Below are 23,387 nucleotides of genomic sequence, written 5' to 3'. Positions count from 1 at the left end.
CGTCTGTATGTATGTGTGGGGGGGTCGGTCGGTCGGTGTGGGGAACGGGCCAGCTGGTGCAGGTGGTGTGGGATGTTGTCAGCTGCTAACGATATACCCTAAGCTGACGATATACCCTAGCTGACGATATACCAAAACTGACGATATACCAAAGCTGACGATATACCCTAGCTGACGATATACCAAAGCTGACGATATTCCAAAGCTGACGATATACCCTAAGCTGACGATATTCCAAAGCTGACGATATTCCAAAGCTGACGATATTCCAAAGCTGACGATATTCCAAAGCTGACGATATACCCAGGAGTGAGACACGATAGGAGTATGACTCACTAATGTGACCAAAGATACAGTTGAACCCAACTGAACCCCCCCCAGCGGCGCCGGAGAACCCCAGCAGTGTAAGGTTCTCTGAACCTGAACACAATATTTCCTCAGCCACGAAAAATAATATTTTTGTTTTTCCGTGAGTGAAAAAAAATCTCACAGTTAAAGAAAAACCACATCCAGCCAGGCATGCTACATATGTATTTTGCAGCTGTTCTTCCTGATAAATTATATATATATATATATATATATATATATATATATATATATATATATATATATATATATATATATATACATATATATATATATATATATATATATATATATATATATATATATATATATATATATATAGATAGATAGATAGATAGATATAGATGTATGTGTTTGTGTGTGTGTGTGTGTGTGTGTGTGTGTGTGTGTGTGTGTGGCAGCGAACCTGAGGTGTTCGACATGTCTTCAGGAAAACTATCCTCCCGTTCAAAAAAGGCCCACCTTACCCTGCTCCTGCTTGGAGTGGAGCATCGAGCTGTCCCCGGCCATGATATCATGGATGAAGAATGGAGTCAGAGTCTTGGAGTGGGACCAATTCTGAGTGTCTAGCTGTTCCTGCCTGGCCAGTGATGTGAACCACAGCCTCAGACCACACGCTTGCGTGTGTTATACCCTACACGGACCATCTGGCGTACAGAGACCACCTGGCGTGCAGGGGACCCCCTGGTATGTAGGGATCCACTCATCGCCATCAGCAAAGACCAGAGGACACGTCCAGCCTGTGGACAACACCCTCCACAACCTGTTATGGCCAACACACAAGCACACTGGAAGTCTTTCCTTCACGTGACGCGCCACGGAAGCGACAGTACACAACCCTGGTGAACGACACGTCGCCACAGCATCCCAACCTCCAACACAACACCTTCCCATCTTCTACACAACACCTTCCCATCTTCTACACAACACCTTCCCATCTTCTACACAACGTAAAAAAAATAAAACAGCAGTGTAATTCCACGCGACGATCATCGCCAAATAAACCACGACCTTCAAGAGCTCCATCATAGAAGACCTACACACACTCGCACGCACACACACTCCATCCGGTCACAGCCATTCTCACTCACCCGTCACTCACCCCGACACACACACACACACACACACACACACACACACATACACACACACACACACACACACACACACACACACAACTCAATCATACATCCCACAGCACATCCCAGCAAGTGGCCATCAGAGCTTCCCTGCAGCTGGCCATCAGAACTCCCCTGCAGCTGGCCATGACAACATATCAAACTTCCACATAAAACTTTCCGGTCCATCGGCAGTTCACGTCCTCGCACACATCTTACCATCGCCAGTCACACAACAGAATCCCACAAACCTGAAATGATTTAAACAAATCCTTGAAACCTCCTCACCCGCCTCCCAACCCTCTCACCCACCCACTCACTTCCCAACCCTCTCGACCACCCACCCTCCCTCTCCCAACCCTCCTTCCAACCCTCACCCACTCACTCACTTCCCAACCCTCTCAACCAGCCACTCAACCTCCTCCCAACCCTCTCACTCATCCAGCTCCACACCCTCCTGTCGCCTCTTATCACTAGTATCACCAGTATACAAACTCCTCACAAAGTTGATCCACATCAGTATCACACCAGTCATTCCATTTTCATCCATCGATCACAAACATCAGAGCCCAGACACTCCACCATCACAAGGTACACACAACCTTCACACGACACATCCCGCATGGAGTGAACCTACCTGACCCCCTCCCACACACGGTATCAGTGTGTGATATCAACGAAACATTTGACGCCATATGCCATCACAAAAGATATTTGATATCATCCTCCACAAAAATTTGAAAAAAAGTAAATGGTCAAAATCCCTAGCTGCCCGCCCGGCCAGAGTCATCCAGAAACTCTCAAGCTGTACAATGGTGTCCACTAGAAAGCTGTTCTCTCTCCAACCTTATTTTGTTTCTTACTAGATGACTTACCTCTGGCCCCCTGCACACTACCATGTGAATATTCTGTACCCTGCAGACGACCTCACATGGCATCACAGCGCCCCAGCACAACAACAGCAGTGATAAATTTACAACACTACATCTGGCAAATAGAATAACTAACTTGCTCAGAGACACAATGTCTTCATCCCTCAGGAATACACCATCTCCCTCTCAGACTGTGGCACACACGAACCTAACCTGAACCCTTACATAACCCTCAGAATTCAACAACTTTTACACAAACCATTATATATATATATATATATATATATATATATATATATATATATATATATATATATATATATATATATATATATATATATATATATTAAAAAGAAGAAGCCTGACCTCGGTACTGTGGCCATACGTAAGATAGGGGACAAACTTTGGTGAAAATGATGATGTTTTCCGTAATTATGCATAAAAAACCTCATTTCTGCTCCTGTGACAAGCGTTCAGTGAGAAGATAAAGTTCTTCAGGAACTTAAAGTTAGGTGGTCCAGCTAATTAATGACTTTCAAGTTCGATATTCAAAAGTTTTCAATCATGGCAGATAAAGAGGGTCGAACGTAAGTCTTTTCGAGACTTTCAGACGTGTACCTCTCTGGCCAGTGTCCTTACCTTATATGTGGTTCTGTTCCTGGATAAGTGTTAGTTTAGTGAGGCCACACACTTGACGAATAAGCTCAGACCCATCCAGGACAAAGGGAAGGGTGGACCAGACCCTTCCAGGACAAAGGGGGGAAGGGTGGACCAGACCCTTCCAGGACAAAGGGGGGAAGGATGGAGTAGACCTGTTCAGAACAAGGGTGGACTAGACCCATTCAGGACGAGGGGGGAGTGTGGACCAGACCCATTCAGGACAGGGGGAGGGGAGGATGAGCCAGCACCATTTCGGATTTCAGGATTTTATTCCCAGAGAACACAACGCCCTCCATGAACGTGAGAGGAGGCAAGTGTTTGTTGTGGAGAGAGAGAGAGAGAGAGAGAGAGAGAGAGAGAGAGAGAGAGAGAGAGATAACGAAGAACGATGATGTTCTCATACATGAGGCTGTCGTAAACAATGCTGTCGTAAACAAGGCTGTCGTAAAGTCAACTGTCAGTGTTAAACGAGGCTGTCGCCAAGGTCGTGGTTAACGAGGCAGTCGTTAACGATGTTAAACGAGTCTATCACGAACTAGTTGTTCAGCGGAATCCTCGCAAGCTGGTGGAAGCTCCACGGACTCAACTGTTGCCATCGTAAAATAAATCAAACTTGTGAAAGTAGAAAACGTGATGTAAATATTACATTTCCCAGAAGTCCAGTAAACCACCGTATTACCTGACCAGCTGACAATGACCCAACATTTTCAGTGTTGTGTAGGTCCAGTAATTTATAACCATCATCTCTCTGGTTGCATAATTAGTCTCATCAGAGTTTATAAGACAAATTAGTATTAATCGCTCTTAATTTCCTTAGAATCACAACAATCACGCATCTCTCCCACACACACTCAAGTCATCCCTTCAAACACTCTCCCGTTTTCACTTCCTTCCCCCACTCCACCTTTTTTCACATTAAATACAAATTTCATTCACTAGATGGCTCTCTCTCTCTCTCTCTCTCTCTCTCTCTCTCTCTCTCTCTCTCTCTCTCTCTCTACTTAATCGCGTTACAGGAATAGTGCGAGGAGTTTCTCTTCTTTCTAACAACCAGTTTTGAATCCGCCATTTTATGGCCCTTGTCTCCACATCAACAGTCGTACAATCAGAGCGAGAGATGAGACCCCCACCTTTTCCCGTGTCTGGTTCTAGTAATTACCTGCGTTTGAGGCACTCAGCTTGTACAAGGTACTTAATACGGCTCACTGGCCTAATTCGCCCTAATTAACCTACTTGCTGGTGCTTACACAGGCTTAATGGAGTTAGGCCAACTCGTAAAGATGGCTGGGGTCTTTTTTTTAACCTCTTCAAGTCTTGGTAAAGACCCAGTCTACTTTCTGTAGATGATGCTAAATCGCCCATGGGCCCGAGAAATGAACGTTTAGCCCGTCCGTGATCCCATAAGTGTCTGGTGGTCCGTACGTGGTTCCACAAGTGTCTGGTGGTCCGTCCGTGGTTCCACAAGTGTCTGGTTGTCTGTCCGTGGTTCCACAAGTGTCTGGTGGTCCGTCCGTTGTTCCACAATTGTCTGGTGGTCCAAAAAGTGCCTAAGCGTCCATCTTTACTCCCCCAAATATCTTGTGGTCTTTTCTGTTACCCCGGGTCTTCAGTGGTCTTCCTCTGATCGGTGAGCTGCTGGTTACCTTTTCTCTGTCTTCAAGCTTTTAGTTGGCCTTCTGTAAGGTCTTGCAGTTGTTGAGGGGCCCGCGCGTGGTCCCACATGTGTCATGGGTCACCGTCCGTGGTCCCACATGTGTCATGGATCACCGTCCGTGGTCCCACAAGTGTCATGGGTCATCGTCCGTGGTCCCACATGTGTCATGGGTCATCGTCCGTGGTCCCACATGTGTCATGGGTCACCGTCCGTGGTCCCACATGTGTTATGGATCACCGTCCGTGGTCCCACAAGTGCCATGGGTCATCGTCCGTGGTCCCACAAGTGTCATGGATCACCGTCCGTGGTCCCACATGTGTCATGGATCACCGTCCGTGGTCCCGCATGTGTCATGGATCACCGTCCGTGGTCCCACATGTGTCATGGATCACCGTCCGTGGTCCCACAAGTGCCATGGGTCATCGTCCGTGGTCCCACATGTGTCATGGATCATCGTCCGTGGTCCCACATGTGTCATGGATCATCGTCCGTGGTCCCACATGTGTCATGGATCACCGTCCGTGGTCCCGCATGTGTCATGGATCACCGTCCGTGGTCCCACAAGTGTCATGGGTCATCGTCCGTGGTCCCACAAGTGTCATGGGTCATCGTCCGTGGTCCCACATGTGTCATGGGTCATCGTCCGTGGTCCCACATCGTCTGACGTGTCACCAGGCACCTCTTTATCCTCCCTGCAGCGTCAGCCGGACTTGGTTCAAGCTCTGCGTCAGCCGGTCCTCTGCGTATTCCCATGGGCCTGTCAGCCGTCTGGTCTTGTGGTCCCAGAGGTCTCAGCAAAAAGCAACGGCTGACAGCCGGGATGCCAGGCCTGCTGACGGTCGCTGACATATCCAGGAATAATGTAAGCCTTTGTCTCGCCCCGTCGCGTCAGCGGCCTGGTCGCCGTCAGCGTCCCGTGACGCTGTGACGCCCATCGTGAGCGTCACAAGAGGACGGCCCCGTAACATACCTCACGTCACACCTACCATCCGTTTTCAGTAACACCATCCTGGACTCGGGTCATGCCGCACAACAGACTGATAAATACACATGATATTCTTTGATCCATCGGGTTGTTGGTGCTGTGGGTCGGGAGGACGACGTGTCGTGGAGGATATGGGAGGGTATGCGACGCCCGCCCGCCCGCCCGACAACCCACCAGTCGTGGAGATCCTGCAGCGGCCCTGGTCCCCCGGAGCGACGACGGTGCGTCCTTTCCCGTCGAACGACAGAGAGACACTGGCCCACACCCCCGCCCGCTCTTACATTTAAACCGCAGCTTCGGGATAAAACCGGAATCAGCAGACACGACGAAGACGGTTTATATCCATGGGTATGTGTAGCGACGGTTTATATCCATGGGTATGTGTAGCGACGGTTTATATCCATGGGTATGTGTAGCGACGGTGTTGCAGTCATGTTGCTGTTATACACAACCACGGCAACGGCAGCAAATGCTTGCAATCATCTGCAACGCCATTATTTTTCCGGCCATCGTAGGCCTACATTGAATCAATAGATGCATATGCCAAAATAAAATGAATATGTATACTTCTGCAGCGCGTGTGTGAGTGTGTGTCATCATCGGAAAGTATACATCCAGTTCTGTTCATATATACATGTAAAAGAAGATTAGTTTTCTACTTACAAATTTATCATCGAAGTCCGTAATGGAGAGTTTGAGAGATGCAGACTCTCATGAAACTTCAGTAAACTTTTGAGTTTAGTTTGGCATAGTTTCTGTCATACATATTAATGTTTCTCATCATGAGAGTTCAGTAATATGAATAATCACATGACTCTCATTGTAATACGAATATTACGTATCATCTATAGACTGAGAAATAGCTTTTCCCATCGAACACCTTCCGTCCGGGAAGAATATAATGGAATCGGACTCGAAGTCGGCGAACCTGGGGAGATGGGGCGCTGCTACCGGAGCGACGCGCGTCTAAACCCCGTCGCAGCCAGAGGAACACTGAGGCCTGAAGCCTGAGCAGACAGGAAGGCAGGCCCAGCAGCAGCAGCGGCAGCAGCATCCTCCTCCTAGTGCCATGTCCGCCCTGCTAGATGGCGCTAGGGGCAGAGGGAGGAGGAGAAGAGGAGGAAGGAGAGCCCTGGGGGAGAGGGGGAGTGGAGGGTCAGGGAGGCCTGGGAAAGAGGGAGGGGACGTCTCAGCGCCCTTCTCCCCCCCCCCCCCCTCCCTTCTCTTCCCCACTAGCGCAAAAATTATGCTTCTTCCTCAATGATTCTTCTTCTTTGCTGCATAAAATCTTTTGTGATCTTCGCTGGGAAGGATAAGCATAATTTATGGCTCATGAGTTCCATGGGGACAACACCTTGACTAAACACGGCGAACATTATCTTCAGGGCCCCAGCCGGCCCCATGGCCCCCAACCAGGGAAGGACTTACGGGCCCCAGCCAGCCCCAACCATAGGGAAGCTTTTGGGGACCAAGACCCCCATCATCGGCTCCCACAGGAACCCATCATCGGCTCGTAAGGACTTCAACCTCATCGGTTCCCAGGGACTTCCATCGTCAGCCGTGCGCTGGGGCGCCCCAGAAGATATTAAATCATGTCACGACAGAAGACGAGGTCAAGTCAAGTGTAATGGCACCCTCTTCCTCCGCCGTTCGCAGTAATCAATAAGGTCAACAAAGGTGGAGGAATCGAGTCGTGAACTCGTCCTTCAGTCATCCTCTGCAGGGAATGTTTTGTGTACCTTCGGGCGCACGTTTAACACCTGCTGGTCCCAGTGTTTGTCCCATTGTCCTTGCGTCTGTCCCACTCTCCCAGATTATGACTCATCTTCCCAGTGTCCCAGGGTCCTAATATCTGTCCCAGGGTCCTAATATCTGTCCCAGTGTCCCAGTGTGTCTCTGTGTCTAGGCCTGTAGCCACCCTACAGCAGCGGCCTGGATAGCGTCACCACAGGAACCTCCGCTGGACAGCTGCTCATCATTGCCGTCCAAACAGAAGCAGTGGACGTGTGTGTCTCTCCCAAGGCAAGTGTATGTGTTACGACCGAGATGATTTTATCATTATCATTCACTCGTGTGTGTGTGTCCGTCTGTGTGTGTGTGTGTGTGTGTGTGTGTGTGTTCAGCAAATAGGTACCTTGGTTCAACCTACCCAACACTCCTGCGACGCCTCAACACTCCTCCAACACTACTCCAACACCTCAACACTGCTTCCTGACGTCCTTCAGTGCCTCAGAAAACCTTTCAGAACTCGGCCACACTACACCAGAACACCTCGCAACACTCCTCAGCCTTTTAACAAAAGTTTCCTGACATGAGAGAAATACCTTCCAGGGGAACTTTTAGCTCTCAAGTACCAAGGCTTCGAAACCCCCTAGATCCAGGATCTGATAGCATTTTGATATTGAGGTGAACGTGATCCAGCGGGACGACCGTGCCTGGGTTTGTGAGAGCGACATATTCTCTCAATACGTGTTCGCTCAGTCTGTGTGAGCCAGGTAGCGGTGGGGACTGATGAATGAGCCATACAGGAAATGAATAATCCTCGCTTGGTTCTTTTCTGTGTTCCTTCTCTTGGAAATTGGGACTGACTCGCTCAACCCTTTATTCTAGCATGTTCAACTCTCCACTACCTTGTTTCCCGCCTTCACTTACAATATTTCTTCGTGTGTCGTGTTCCACATCAGGAAAATTTCTCTGAAATATTCCGACTACTTATCAGTCTACTGCCGCCAGGTGGTTTGCCAGTCAGGGTTTGGCGGTGTGTGTGTGTGTGTGTGTGTGTGTGTGTGTGTGTGAGGTGGGATAGGGGGTGAGGCAGTTGGCACGGTCCTTCATGACTCTGGTCACCATGAGCGTGGCGGCACCAGCTGGGTCAGGTGGCAGTCCTGGTGACTGCTGAAGGACTGTGTCAACAACAGAGGGCCTGGCTGCCCCCCACCGGCCGACACTATCACAGAATCACGTAATTTCAATACAAACGCCGGGAAGGATTTGCCACTGAAATATCAGAATACAAAATCCTTTCATGTCGACTCCAACAGTGGTATAGTGGGGTGGGGGGGGGATATTGACAACAACAGTGGTACAGTGGGAGGAGATATTGACAACAACAGTGGTACAGTGGGAGAAGATATTGATTCCAACAGTGGTACAGTGGGAGGGGATACTGATTCCAACAGTGGTACAGTGGTTTGCTGTCTTCTGGCCTTTGAATGATCCAATGAAAGACTCGTGTCTAGTACAACAACAACCGCACGTCCACAACCCAGCCATCAACAACCACAACAATGCCATAAGGAGGGTCGAGGCTCCTTCTTGTATGCTCCATCACACAGACAGACAAACACACACACACCCAAGTGCACCCAGCTGGCAGCCTCCAGTGTCTCCCTTCCCTTCATCTCCCACATTATTCTCCCCTCGCCACCCCAGCTGTCCATCAATAACAACCTCCCCATCACCCCACACAAACATAAAACACTGTTAGAAAGAATTCAGTCAGACAGCATAGGTAATCCAGTGAGTGATTATATATATATATATATATATATATATATATATATATATATATATATATATATATATATATATATATATATATATATATATATATATATTCTTCCTATGAGTCTACGGGGAAAAATGAACCACAAGTTCCCAAGTGCACTTTCGTGTAATAATCACATCATATATATATATATATATATATATATATATATATATATATATATATATATATATATATATATATATATATATATATATATATATAACGTAAGTCAAACTATTGTCTTTAAGGGCTCTTTTGCACCGGGCTAAGGAAAGAACGTCGACAATGGTTGAAGTTGTGTGGGTTGGCCCGGGGACTATGGTGCTTGTGTCCCTCACCAGCGTCTCCTATGAGGCAGTTGGGGCAAGATAATGCTCTCCGGGAGGATGGCTAATGAACAGGGGTCCCAGGACGCCCCTGGAGGGGGGGGAGGGATAGCTGCAGGTGTGTCTCAGGACGCCCAGGGGTGGGGAGGGGGGGGGGTGGTAGACAGCTGCAGGTGTGTCCTAGGACCAGGTTAACTATGAACTGATGACCTTATGATTTAATGACCTTTGCCCTCACTCAGCGGGTCACCAACAGTTAGAAATTCACTGGTTAAATTCGTTGGTCGTTTAATGTATTCACTGTGTACGAAGCAGAGCTCTGAAGCGATATACACTCGATACAGTATTGTATTTCATGAAAATAGATCGAAACTTTTATTAACGGGACAGATTGTATGGCTTGTAATATAGCGTTGGTGATATACGTGTTGTTATAACAAGGTATAGAGGAAATAACATAGCAAGGGTTAGAGTACATGTTGTCATAACAAAGATTAAATAACATAGCAATTCTCAGAGTTGGTGTAGTCTGTGAAACAGACAGGTGTCTGTTTATAGTGCTGACCGTCAGTGAAACAGACAAATTTCTGTTTCTTGAAACACAGCGAGCGAAACAGGTGAGTCTGAGTTTCCAGCGTTAGCTTTGTCTGTTTCCAGCGTTAGCTTCGCCTGTTTCCAGGGTTAGCTTCGTCAGTTTCCAGCGTTAGCTTCGTCTGTTTCCAGCGTTAGCTTCGTCAGTTTCCAGCGTTAACTTCGTCAGTTTCCAGCGTTAGCTTTGTCAGTTTCCAGCGTTAACTTCGTCAGTTTCCAGCGTTAGCTTTGTCAGTTTCCAGCGTTAGCTTCGTCAGTTTCCAGCGTTAACTTCGTCAGTTTCCAGCGTTAGCTTTGTCAGTTTCCAGCGTTAGCTTCGCCTGTTTCCAGCGTTAGCTTCACGGGTGAGACAGGCAAGCTTCTAGTGGCAGGAAGGTATTGGGTAAATCGCCTTCATTTGCCAGCCTCACGTTCCAGGCAGATGCCTGGATCGCCGCTGGAAAGCAAATACGAAGCGAATAATTCCGGTTCAACCCTCCTTTTAGGAGAGAGAGAGAGAGAGAGAGAGAGAGAGAGAGAGAGAGAGGTCCGCGGGGAATGGTAAGCCAGGGACAGACTGACATAGATTCCAAAGTTGTTCTTTTTTCTTCTTCAATCAAATTACGATTTGCTGTTATTTCAGCGGAACTGCCACAAGGGGGAATGGAGACGAGGCCGAATTCATCCAATCAGCATCAAGTTTTTGTCTCTCTTTTTTTCCCTGATTTGAGAGAGAGAGAGAGAGAGAGAGAGAGAGAGAGAGAGAGAGAGAGAGAGAGAGAGAGAGCTGCGGGGTTGGTCATATGTATGAGTAGGTTTTCTGCTTGCTTCTGCTGGGTCATAGGTCAGACAAGGTCAAGAGCTGGTGTCGGGAACTTGGGAGAAGGAATTTTGAAAACGGGGAATCGGATGATAAATTTCGAAAACGGGGAATCAGCTGATAGCATTTCAAAATAGGGAGACTAGGACGATAAAATTTCGAAAACTGCAAATAAGCTGATAGAATTTTAGAATCCCCAAAGCGGAAAATCATTTCATAAAATATCCAAGCTGGGTGTGTCATCTGAAGGAGTTACGAAAATGAGGAGTAGCCAAATGAAAATTTGAAGCCAGGGAATTTAACACTAAATGTCGAAAACGGGAAAAAAATATCTATTGAAATTCTAAAAACTCTGTATTCTAATCGTAGAAACTATAGAACTTGAGAAAGAGTCTGTAAACTGTAGCTGTTTTGTGAGGTCCTGCATCATACTACAGAGTTAACAAACCATCTTCATATTGGTCATTATTAACAGACCATCTTCATATTGGCCATTATTAACAGACCATCTTCATATTGGCCATTATTAACAGACCATCTTCATATTGGTCATTATTAACAGAACAAAAAATTGCTGTTGACCAAGGCTCTGGCCAGCAGCCGACCAGAGGTGGGTCTGGCTCAGCCGCTGGCTTAACTTAATCTCAAACACAACACACTCTGGCTGCACCAGGTTCCACCAGACCAGAGCCTACCACATGAGACCTACCACATCAGATCCTACCACACCAGAGCCTACCACATGAGACCTACCACATCAGATCCTACCACACCAGAGCCTACCACATGAGACCTACCACATCAGATCCTACCACACCAGAGCCTACCACATGAGACCTACCACATCAGATCCTACCACACCAGAGCCTACCACATGAGACCTACCACATCAGCTCCTACCACACCAGAGCCTACCACATGAGACCTACCACATCAGCTCCTACCACACCAGAGCCTACCACATGATACCTACCACATCAGATCCTACCACACCAGAACCTACCACATGAGACCTACCACATCAGCTCCTACCACACCAGAGCCTACCACATGAAACCTACCACATCAGCTCCTACCACACCAGAGCCTACCACATGATACCTACCACATCAGATCCTACCACACCAGAACCTACCACATGAGACCTACCACATCAGCTCCTACCACACCAGAACCTACTACATGAAACCTACCACAGAGCCCGCCACACCAGGGGTGGGGCCTGAGCTAGGCTGGGGTTGAGGATGACGTAAACACACCAGCAGTAGATAATTTTCTTCATGAATTCCCATGACCCGAGGAACTGGCTGGGGTAAACGCTGAAGCTTGGGCAGAAACCCCAGCTTTCGTCACGGCTTTGCATAAGTTATAAAGCTTATCTTGGACTAGTCTTTCCCATCAGGAGAGCTGGCCATATTTCTACTGATTGGTATGTAAAATGTAATGGTTTATGTGGTGTGTGTGTGTGTGTGTGTGTGTGTGTGTGTGTGTTTCGTGGCATCAGGCTTGCTCTCGTGTTTGGTTGCGCCAGTGTTTCTAGTGGTGTCAGGCGTGGTGAAGCTTGGCTATCATATTATTTGGTTGGCACAGCTGGTTTTCTCACAGCTTCGCCATCTCTGGTAGAGCTTGGTTAGGTGTTTGGTTGTACCATCCAACTCTGCCAGACAGACGTGGCAAAACTTTGCTACATCTTTGGTTGCATAGAAAGTCTGCCTATCGCTGGAGGTCACTTGGCTACACCAACCTATGTCCTTGGTTGCATCGTCTGGCTTTAATATCTCCACAGGTTTATGTCGTTTAACTTCTATGCATTTAACTCATACCAAAGAGATAGATTGTGGACAATCATCCTCTCCTGGTGTAGTCAAGACGTCTTGGGTATAGCCAAGGCTGGGGTATCAGGCAGCAAGGTGTCCAGGCAAGTGTGGTTGCCTGACATTTCTAGTGTGATCGATACTTATAAATAAAGTGTGACTCCCCCCGCCCAGCTGGGAGTGGAGGAGGTAGGTGGGTGAGGGTGAGCTGGGTTATCTGGGGAGCTGGGTTATCTGGGGAGCTGGGTTATCTGGGGAGCTGGGTTATCTGGGGAGCTGGGTTATCTGGGGAGCTGGGTTATCTGGGGAGCTGGGTTATCTGGGGAGCTGGGTTATCTGGGGAGCTGGGTTATCTATCATAACCTTGACTGAGGAAGCTTTACCGAGATAACACGCTGATAAACCACACCACTCGGCCCGAGTGTAAAGACGTAGATATCAAGCCAAGATGTAGATAAACCATGTTATCGACCAGGAGATAAGGTTATCATGGAATGTAAACCAAGATAACACGTACATAAACCATGTTTGTTTACAATACTTACTTATGAATTTATATTCAATATATATATATATATATATATATATATATATATATATATATATATATATATATATATATATATATATACTGCCAAAATATTGTCTAGGTCTAACAGAATCTATGCAGTTTAAAGGGATCATTTTCCCCCGTGAACCTCAGCGAAAGTCGACCTTACGTGTTCGAATAGAAATGGCAATTAAAAGTGGAGTAATTATTGAGACTAATTAATGTAATTAATGAACTCTAAAGGTTTCTTTATGATTATTTATTGATTAATAAGAATTAATTAGCCCATTATATCATATTCCCTAAATTTGAATAGATAATATTCTTTTTCAGGATTATCAAGGCTTGATGTGTAGTCCACTATTAGTCGTGTTATTGAGTTCATCCTGGAATAAGCACTATGAAGCGAGAGGAAACTGGGGGTTCCACTGAGAGAGAGAGAGAGAGAGAGAGAGAGAGAGAGAGAGAGAGAGAGAGAGAGAGAGGTACTTTCATAAAGACAGCAATAGAGGCTCAGTGTCTCCTGTCGTGTGTAGGTTGAGATTACCATGATATATATATATATATATATATATATATATATATATATATATATATATATATATATATATATATATATATATATATATACACCCTACCATGTGTAGGTCGAGACTACCATGATATATGCCCATTACCATGAGTGGGTAGGCAGACCCAGTTATGATATAGAGGACATGTAACAAGTGATCTCTGGTTCTAATGAAACATATCTTTCATGGCTTTTTTTCTCTCTCTCTTTTTAAATCATTTGTCAGCAATATTTCCCGTGAGTTCCATCCTCTTACATACTGGCGCATCCCAGCCTGAGTGAGGAAGCGCTGACAATTAAGTTTCTAAAGCAGTTTATTGCCTCTCTCTCTCTCTCTCTCTCTCTCTCTCTCTCTCTCTCTCTCTCTCTCTCTCTCTCTCTCTCTCTCTCTCAACGTGATTAAGGTTTCCACTTTTAAAAGCATACGGTTTGTAGGCAAAAAATCATTAGAATGACCCTATTAAAAGGATATATATATGTATATATATATATATATATATATATATATATATATATATATATATATATATATATATATATGTATGTATTTGCCGATAACCACGAGGGAAATGAAACACAGTAAGTTCCCAAGTGCACTTTCGTGTAATGATCACATCGTAACTCCTCTAACGATGTGATCATTACACGAAAGTGCACTTGGGAACTTACTGTGTTTCATTTCCCTCGTGGTTATCGGCAAATACATATATATATATATATATATATATATATATATATATATATATATATATATATATATATATATATATATATATATATATAATGTTAAATGCTTATTTACATTACAGATTAAAGTCGGCATTAGTGTATAGAACTGGTATTTGATATGACCGTAACTATGGCAACAAAAACGCATCATGAACCCCTTCCGTACATTAACTCCTTCTTACATACAACATCGTTCTTGTCCCCACTAGTTACAATCTCACTCACAGCCATCGTCATATAACCAGATCCTCGCCAATATCTGTCGAAGCTGCGGGAATGTCAGTCAGTGTGTGTCAGCTTCATGTTTACCAATCCAGCAGGACTGCGACGTCCTTGGCAAAGTCTAGACTTTTTCCTTCATTTTACATCTCTGAGAGACATTAATGAGCACAGTTTGTCTGAGTTTGTGTAAAGTTCTTGAGGGCTGGAATGTTCGCCGATTTAGGAAGAAATCTCCGGAAATTTTGCCAATTTAGGTTGTGTCATTGGATTATTGACATAGAAGATTAGTGATGTTGGTAATTAATATCCTTGGAAAGATCTGAAACCTTTTTTTATGTTAGTTGAGACGGCACGGGCAGCTAAGGCCCTGATCAAGACCATCCCGTTAACGCTATATATGTATATATATATATATATATATATATATATATATATATATATATATATATATATATATATATATATAACACACCTCAGCCTGAGCCAGGTAAACATTTTATCGACCAACTTCTTGGGTGTGGATGAACAGCTGGAGTGACTATGGACCGACTGCCGCAACCAGGATTCGAACCAATACACTCGTCCCTCGGTGGCCTGTGAATGTGTGTGTGTGTGTGTGTGTGTGTGTGTGTGTGTGTGTGTGTGTGGAGATAGATAGATAGACGGAGGTAGACTGGCTGATCGTTCACAGTCTAGTGTGTAGAGATAGGTAGATGGATGATTAAGAACCTCGATAGACAGACATATAGATCGAGGGAGACAAGATCTTGAATGAAATATCGACCACTTGAGGCAACACAAGTCCTACGCGTTTCCTTCTGGTGTGAAAATCGTGGGGGGGGGGGGTGTCCCTACGCAGGTCACGTGAGGAGCATTATTTTCCCCCGCCAGGATGGGCTCAGGGAGAAGCGTTTTATCACCAGGAAGGACAGATAACACTATCTTCCCCACCTGCCCTGCTACGTGCAGCTATCTATCTATAGCGAGATATGGACGATATTGATGGTGTATGTGAATGCGATAAGGATCTATTTATGGAGAAATAACGATGATTTACGATGCGTTTAAACGTGGGTAAGGAGATTTGCCTTCATGCCCCATTTATGATAACTCATCGGCTTCCCATTCTTGCGTAAAACACGAGTAAAACAACATCTACGTGAACGAAGATACAAAAGTATGCATCGTCTTCCCCCCAGATGTAGAAAGACTCTCTGTATTTGATATGCAAATGTTTGGTCGAGGATTTCCAATCAGAGAGAGAGAGAGAGAGAGAGAGAGAGAGAGAGAGAGAGAGAGAGAGAGAGAGAGAGAGAGAGCTGCACATGTCGACACGGATTCCTTGCTATGCACTTAACGTGGGAGTCGCTGCTTCGCCCCCTGTAATACCCTGCTGTGGCGCGCGCCCCCCACAAGCGACGGTGCTGTGCGCTGTGTGAACAGCCAGCCATCCGACGAGCTGTGGCGATGCCTCGATTCGTCTGACGTCACTCCTCGTTGTTATGGATGGAAACTCGTGTGGTCTACGTTTGACCTCGAATGACCCCGAAAGGGTCGTTGACGCTCGGGATGACCCTACCGATCGTTTAATGATTGACTCGTTCAACATTTGCCTCAGGTCCAAGATTGACATCATTTGGACTCCACCACACAGTCCCCTACCACACTGGACCCCCACCCACACCAGATCCCACCACACTATACCCCATCACACTCTAGACCCCACCACACTATACCCCATCACACTAGACCCCACCACACTATACCCCATCACATTCTAGACCCCACCACACTATACCCCATCACACTCTAGACCCCACCACACTATACCCCATCACACTCTAGACCCCACCACACTATACCCCATCACACTCTAGACCCCACGACACTATACCCCATCGCATTCTAGACCCCACCACATCAGGTCCCACCATGCCAGACCCCACCACACTAGCCCCCACCCTTCCAGATTCTCAGTATAGCCTTATCTTCAGAATATACTCTACTTAACTTAGAGTAAAGAGAGACATTTAGAAGAGTGTTTTTCTGTTCTTTGTATTTTGTTTATGTGTTTCGATAAGGCAAGAGACTGGCTCAGAAAACTGTAACAACTTTAGGAAAGTTTTGGTATTTTTGTCACCACGTCGCTGTATCTTGGCCAAGTGGGTTCCATCCACGTCTTCCATGAACCCTTACTGTATTTTGCCGTTGCTGTATTTCCATCTTAGCTTCTTGTATTCCATCCACTTCGGGTATTACTCCTTATTGTATGATGGCCAATTTCATGTCATCCATAATATATATATATATATATATATATATATATATATATATATATATATATATATATATATATATATATATATATATATATGTAATATGTGGGGGTATCAGTTTCACATTTCTTGTGATTAAGAAATAGTACATTAACTTTCATAACACATTATATGAGTTGTATTAAGCTTCAAAAGTTAATAAGACTTCCTCCAGAGGTAATAGTATAATACTTCTCCCGCTAAATCTCAGGAAACTCAGTAATTACGAATTAGTTGTTTAAACAAGATCTCTCAGACTCCACACTAAACATTTTCCTGGGCACCAGAATGAGTCAAGACGAAGAATACAGATTATTCGCTGTGCTTCACCTGGGGATTTTTCAGTATTATTTAGGACTATCGTTTGTTATTTACTAACTGAAAAGTGACGAGATTAGAAGCTTTATCGTCTTTGATATGAACGTTTGAATCTATAGAATATCATTAAGAAACGCCACTTCCTCAACCAGTTTAAGTTATTTGCTAACACGATAAATATCATTTATCCCTAAGCAGAGTTGCCAGATTGTACATCTTTAGACAACTTTATAATGACTACTATGTGTATGTGTGTGTGTATGTGTGTGTGTGTGTGTGTGTGTGTGTGTGTGTGTGTATGGGTGTGTGAAAACAATGACATACAGTTACTATATGTTTGCCCTTCTTTGCCTCAAGCCAGGCCATGTCTGACCCCTGACCCAGGCCATGTCTGACCCCTGACCCAGGCCATGTCTGACCCCCGACCCAGGCCATGTCTGACCCCCGACCCAGGACTTATCTGACCCCCGACCCAGGACTTATCTGACCCCCGACCCAGGACTTATCTGACCCCCGACCCAGGCCTTGTCATTAGCAGTTTAACAACTTGTGGAGAGAAAAGTTAGCGCAGTTAGCTAAGTTTATTACCTTAATAGGCCTCGTGCTATGAATATCTGGCCCCTAAGGCGTAATCTGTAGCACTATCTTGCCCCTGTGCATTATCCCCCCCCCCCTTCCCCTGCTAAGTGTTGCATAGATTAGATAGCACACAGAATATAATGGTTACGGCTATCTCTTGCTATAGTTAGCGAGACAAGCAGGTTCAGCGCAGTATAGTAGCTATTATTAGCATTCCTCCGTGTTCCAAAGATTCCACTGATAGTATTCAAATATTTTAAAGCAATTTAGGAAGATCCTTCTTCCAGAATATTATTACCCGGTAAACCAAAGCGTCTGCTGCCATTTACAAAGACCAGATATGTCAATGAAAAAGAAAATGAGTAATATCACATCGCATAGAACGAAAATCGTCATCATGACATTCAAAGAAAATAGGGCTGCTGTTTTTACGTCACAGAAAATGGGGGTTGTTACAACGCAGAAAACGTGGAAGGGTATCATTACATCAAGGAAAATGCGTTTGGATGGAGCTGCACCCACACACAGAAATCTATTTCTTTTTCCATTTCCGTAAAATTTCCCCAAATCATCGCCAATTGAAGAAATGTTTCGTCACTGAGGCAATGATGAAATTATGTGGGTAGATAACTGCGTCTTGCTCGAGAGTTGGCTGAAAATATTGTTTGTCGTGTTTGGTAACCTCTGTGTTTGTGGTGTTTGGTAACCTCTGTGTTTCTCGTGTTTGGTAACCTCTGTGTTTGTCGTGTTTGGTAACCTCTGTGTTTGTCGTGTTTGGTAACCTCTGTGTTTGTCGTGTTTGGTAACCTCTGTGTTTGTCGTGTTTGGTAACCTCTGTGTTTGTCGTGTTTGGTAACCTCTGTGTTTGTCGTGTTTGGTAACCTCTGTGTTTGTCGTGTTTGGTAACCTCTGTGTTTGTCGTGTTTGGTAACCTCTGTGTTTGTCGTGTTTGGTAACCTCTGTGTTTGTCGTGTTTGGTAACCTCTGTGTTTGTCGTGTATGGTAACCTCTGTGTTTCTCGTGTTTGGTAACCTCTGTGTTTGTCGTGTTTAACAGAAAAACACAATCTATTGGAAGGTTCTTCTTGTTTTTATCGTTTTGATTCATTGAAGATAGTAATGTCCATTTATCAAATAATGTGTTGCGTGTATCCATAAAAAGAAAATGAATAGGTATTTCTAAGCTACAAAAGATGGGAATATGTTATATATATATATATATATATATATATATATATATATATATATATATATATATATATATATATATACTCTCTCTCTCTCTCTCTCTCTCTCTCTCTCTCTCTCTCTCTCTCTCTCTCTCTCACTGATGGCGCGCCACAAGCCAGAGTATGCACCAGAGTGGAATTCCCAAGTCTCTCCCGGACCCCCCCCCCCTCCTGCAGTGGTGACCTGGGGGTGTATTTTCCCCAGTGGGACCAGATTCCCACACAGTCCTGGCAGGGGAGATTTCATTAACCCAGTGGTCTATAATATGCAAATATTCACGCAACCTTAAAATTGCAATTCAGTGCCAATTTACTGTTGGAATCTCTCCCCCAGAGTGAACATCTGTGAGCGAAAACTTTCCAGAATGATTTACTGTACAATAGGAAGGATCAGACTCCTGTTTCACTCTCTCTCGTGCTTTTTCGCTTGATTTCGTACGTCAAAAAAAAAAAAACCGTGTTTATTTACATTCTGTTATCACCAAGGCCACACACTCAACGTCTTCGGGTGGAAGTGCATGTGTGAGTTCCTCCACGATAATGAATATATAAACAGACTTTTTTTTATCATTTATTATCTTTTTCTTCATTTATAATTCTGGATTTATGAACCTTGATACATTTTATTATTCCTCAGGTCATATATACTTCACTAGGAATGATAATAAATGAAATTTATATGTATATATATATATATATATATATATATATATATATATATATATATATATATATATAGTGATGACATCATCACGTGTCGATGTTAGATCATTAGTATTTCACTTGTTTGTAAAGTTTAAGTCTATAAGGACTTTGTCAGACCCAGAGATAATTATAGTTCCGACGTTATTATCATCAATGAGGTGCGGTCTTCCCTTCCCCCCCCACCCCATTGCCTGGGCTGTAGCCTTGGCCACTATGGGCTGGGCAGGCCAGACAGGCCAGGCTGGGCAGGCCCGACAGGCCAGGCTGGGCAGGCCAGACAGGCCAGGCTGGGCAGGCCAGACAGGCCAGGCAGGGCAGGCCTGAGGTAGAGGACTCATTTGTGAGTATCTGTACAGCAGGTGGTGAGTGACATACTAGCACTTGCTCTGTGCTCCCGGTCTCCTCCCCTCCCTCACTCTCCTCCCTCCCTCACCAACACTCGTATGATTCTCTATGATACATCTCCTTCCTCTCCCTAACATGATGTACCCTCTTTCTCCAACATTATGTCTCCCTCTCCTCGCTACCGTAAGCCTTTATCACCAACTACAACACCTTTTTTGTCCAATACATTTTTCCCTCCATGCCATTTTCATGTTCGCCACCACCACTACATCTTCGCCTCCCACTTCACCACCACCACCACCGTCAAGTCTCCCCCACCATCCCCACCACAACTCTCTCCACCATTCGGAGATACAACCAAGCAAGACCAAGTCCCAGCTACGCTGTGTTAAAGCTCTTGATGTGTTGTCGTTCGTCTAAAAGATCTGTATTTGTTCTACCAGCATCTCCGGATTTATCTGGATTCATAAACAAGCTCCATCAGTGTTGCACCAGCGGCGCAGACCCATAACTTCGGCTTGGCCGAGAGAAATATTTTGGTAACAATGTTGCATACTGTATAGTCCCGGTGATTACCAGCGTCCTGTCATGGTGTGGTGAGGTGTGGCATGGTGGGGCCTAGTGTGGTGGGGTCTATGTGGTAGGGTCTGGTGTGATAGGGGTCTGGTGTGGTAGGGTCTGGTGTGGTAGGGTCTGGTGTGGTGGGGTCTGGTGTGGAAGGGTCTGGTGTGGTGGGGTCTGGTGTGGTGGGGTCTGGTGTGGTAGGGTCTGGTGTGGTGGGGTCTGGTGTGGTGGGGTCTGGTGTGGTGGGGTCTGGTGTGGTGGGGTCTGGTGTGATGGGGTCTGGTGTGGTGGGGTCTGGTGTGGTAGGGTCTGGTGTGGTAGGGTCTGGTGTGGTGGGGTCTGGTGTGGTGGGGTCTGGTGTGGTGGGGTCTGGTGTGATGGGGTCTGGTGTGGTGGGGTCTGGTGTGGTGGGGTCTGGTGTGGTGGGGTCTGGTGTGGTAGGGTCTGGTGTGGTGGGGTCTGGTGTGGTGGGGTCTGGTGTGGTGGGGATTCTTTCTGCTGACACTCTACCTCAAGTCCCAGAGCCAAGGGAACTGCCTTGACGTAACTAATTTAGTCTCATTATCTGAGTCAATATAAAGATAATTATTTGACGTTGTTGGTGAGAAATATGAGAAATATTGAAATATAACCGAGTCTTTCTCAATCACTGATTGAAACCAGCCAACCTGACATTTGCTTCAGCAACATGCGAACGAACGGTTCTTTGGCGAATTTCCAGTTATTTATACTCGATAACGAATTCTAGATACAGTTTGAACGTTCTGGTGGAAATTCGAACACGACTGGTATATACGCAGACGTGAAGGGAGTCGGTGAGAGATCATAAGTTGTTTGAAAATGTTGATTTTGTTCCCTCTTGATGGACGGGTTGTCAAACGTGCGTGGGAGTGACCGTAGAGTTTTGATTGACATTAAATAAGAGGACTATTTTTAGAGTCTCTCTCTCTCTCTCTCTCTCTCTCTCTCTCTCTCTCTCTCTCTCTCTCTCTCTCTCTCTCTCTCTCTCTCTCTCTCTCTCGCCCACCAAACATTCTCCACATTCCCAGGACATCAGGTGTGGTCCCCTCAACATTCTTCCCAACATTCCTAAACATTTACACCACAAATCTCTCCTCCTCCCAGCAAAGTTCCCAAACATTTTCCAGCACGTCTTCAACCCCATTAGACGTCTGTTGAAGATTTACCCACTATATATAGAGTTGTGCGGTCCATTACATATTGAAAGATATTTAGGCGTCCAATAAACTGGGACCTGGTGAAACTGTTCCTTTCGTCTCTCGGGAGAAATAGCCACGTAAGGTCATTCTGTTAACTATAGACTTGACCGGGCAAAAGGGGCACATCTCCCTTTAGCTGACGGTTCAGGACCAATTCATTACTTCCCCACACTGACCCACAGCTAGCGTTCCTCTGGCTCACGTCGACGCAGGGGGATGATACTCTCCACCATCGCCGACTGGCCAGTGTCGATTCAGCGCCCTCAGTCTGTCGGCTGTGCACCGTCGACCGTGGCACATCGACAGGTCTTTGGCAATAGAATTCTTACTCCATTCCACACCTTCGGGGACAATATAGAGCCACAGTCCCCTTGACAAGCTCGACAATCATTCCAGTCGACATTCCACCAACAACGTCGAATAACAGAGTCCTTACGGCATCGACCCTTTATATAGTCGATGCCCCAGAATCATAGTCGAACGATGTTCGACGACAGAGATAAAAACACTCGACTTTAGAGATGAGATTCGTGCTCCGTTGACGCAAGTTTCGTTTCCCGTCCAGCGTAAATTTCGTGCTTCGAAACCACCTGTCGTGTGTCCGACTGAGCGAACCTATGTCATCTGGTGCGCGTTGCTCGGACACATCATGTACAGAACTCAAGCCTCGAAAGAGCTTTCCAGCCGAAGCCTTTAGCTCTTCACCGAGGCTAAAACATACAGTCTGATGATAGCAATTTGCTGGACGCGTCCGTGCAGTTTATATTGAAATGGCCGAGCAGAACAGATGGTGTGTATCGGCCTGAGGTTGACAGAGCAGTCAGGAACCAGCTGTCAAATGCACCGACATTGTTCCCATATTCCGTCAAACTGTTGCCTGAAGGAGAACTGACCCGTCAAGTTGTTTCTTGACAGAAATTGTTGATCATTGAAGGCAAATACAGGAATTGAAGGTGTCAGCAACGACAGCAACTGTCAACGAAAGCAACGGCAAATGTCAACAACAACAACATTAGTGTCAGCAACAACTTTAGTGTCAGCAACATCAACAACAACAACAGTCAGTATCAGCAGCAATAACAGCAAGTGTCAGCCACAAGGAACAGCAAGTGTCAGCCACAAGGAACAGCAAGTGTCAGCCACAAGGAACAGCAAGTGTCAGCCACAAGGAACAGCAAGTGTCAGCCACAATGAACAGCAAGTGTCAGCCACAAGGAACAGCAAGTGTCAGCCACAAGGAACAGCAAGTGTCAGCCACAAGGAACAGCAAGTGTCAGCCACAATGAACAGCAAGTGTCAGCCACAA

At 45.6% G+C, this 23,387-nt stretch overlaps 1 protein-coding gene across 3 annotated transcripts in view; it reads right to left on the bottom strand.

The window, feature by feature from the left end:
* Positions 1-6,654, bottom strand: part of LOC139758672 (zwei Ig domain protein zig-8-like) — a 51,078-nt gene extending 44,424 nt beyond the window's left edge. The window contains exon 1 of one of the 3 annotated variants that reach the window (XM_071680257.1): positions 6,319-6,654. Coding sequence is in view for 1 of the 3 variants with exons in the window: in XM_071680256.1 (XP_071536357.1) it covers positions 5,657-5,678 (22 nt within the window). In the remaining 2 variants the exon portion in view is untranslated. Of the gene's footprint in view, positions 1-5,656; positions 5,734-5,829; positions 5,895-6,318 lie in introns of those variants that run through there. The other 2 variants (XM_071680258.1, XM_071680256.1) reach the window with 2 other exon arrangements.
* Between the last annotated feature and the right edge of the window lie 16,733 nt (positions 6,655-23,387).

Source organism: Panulirus ornatus, chromosome 31, assembly GCF_036320965.1.
Source record: "Panulirus ornatus isolate Po-2019 chromosome 31, ASM3632096v1, whole genome shotgun sequence".
Taxonomy (NCBI): domain Eukaryota; kingdom Metazoa; phylum Arthropoda; class Malacostraca; order Decapoda; family Palinuridae; genus Panulirus; species Panulirus ornatus.
The sequence above is the reverse complement of the archived record's forward strand: the minus strand, read 5'-3'. Positions and strand labels throughout refer to the sequence as shown.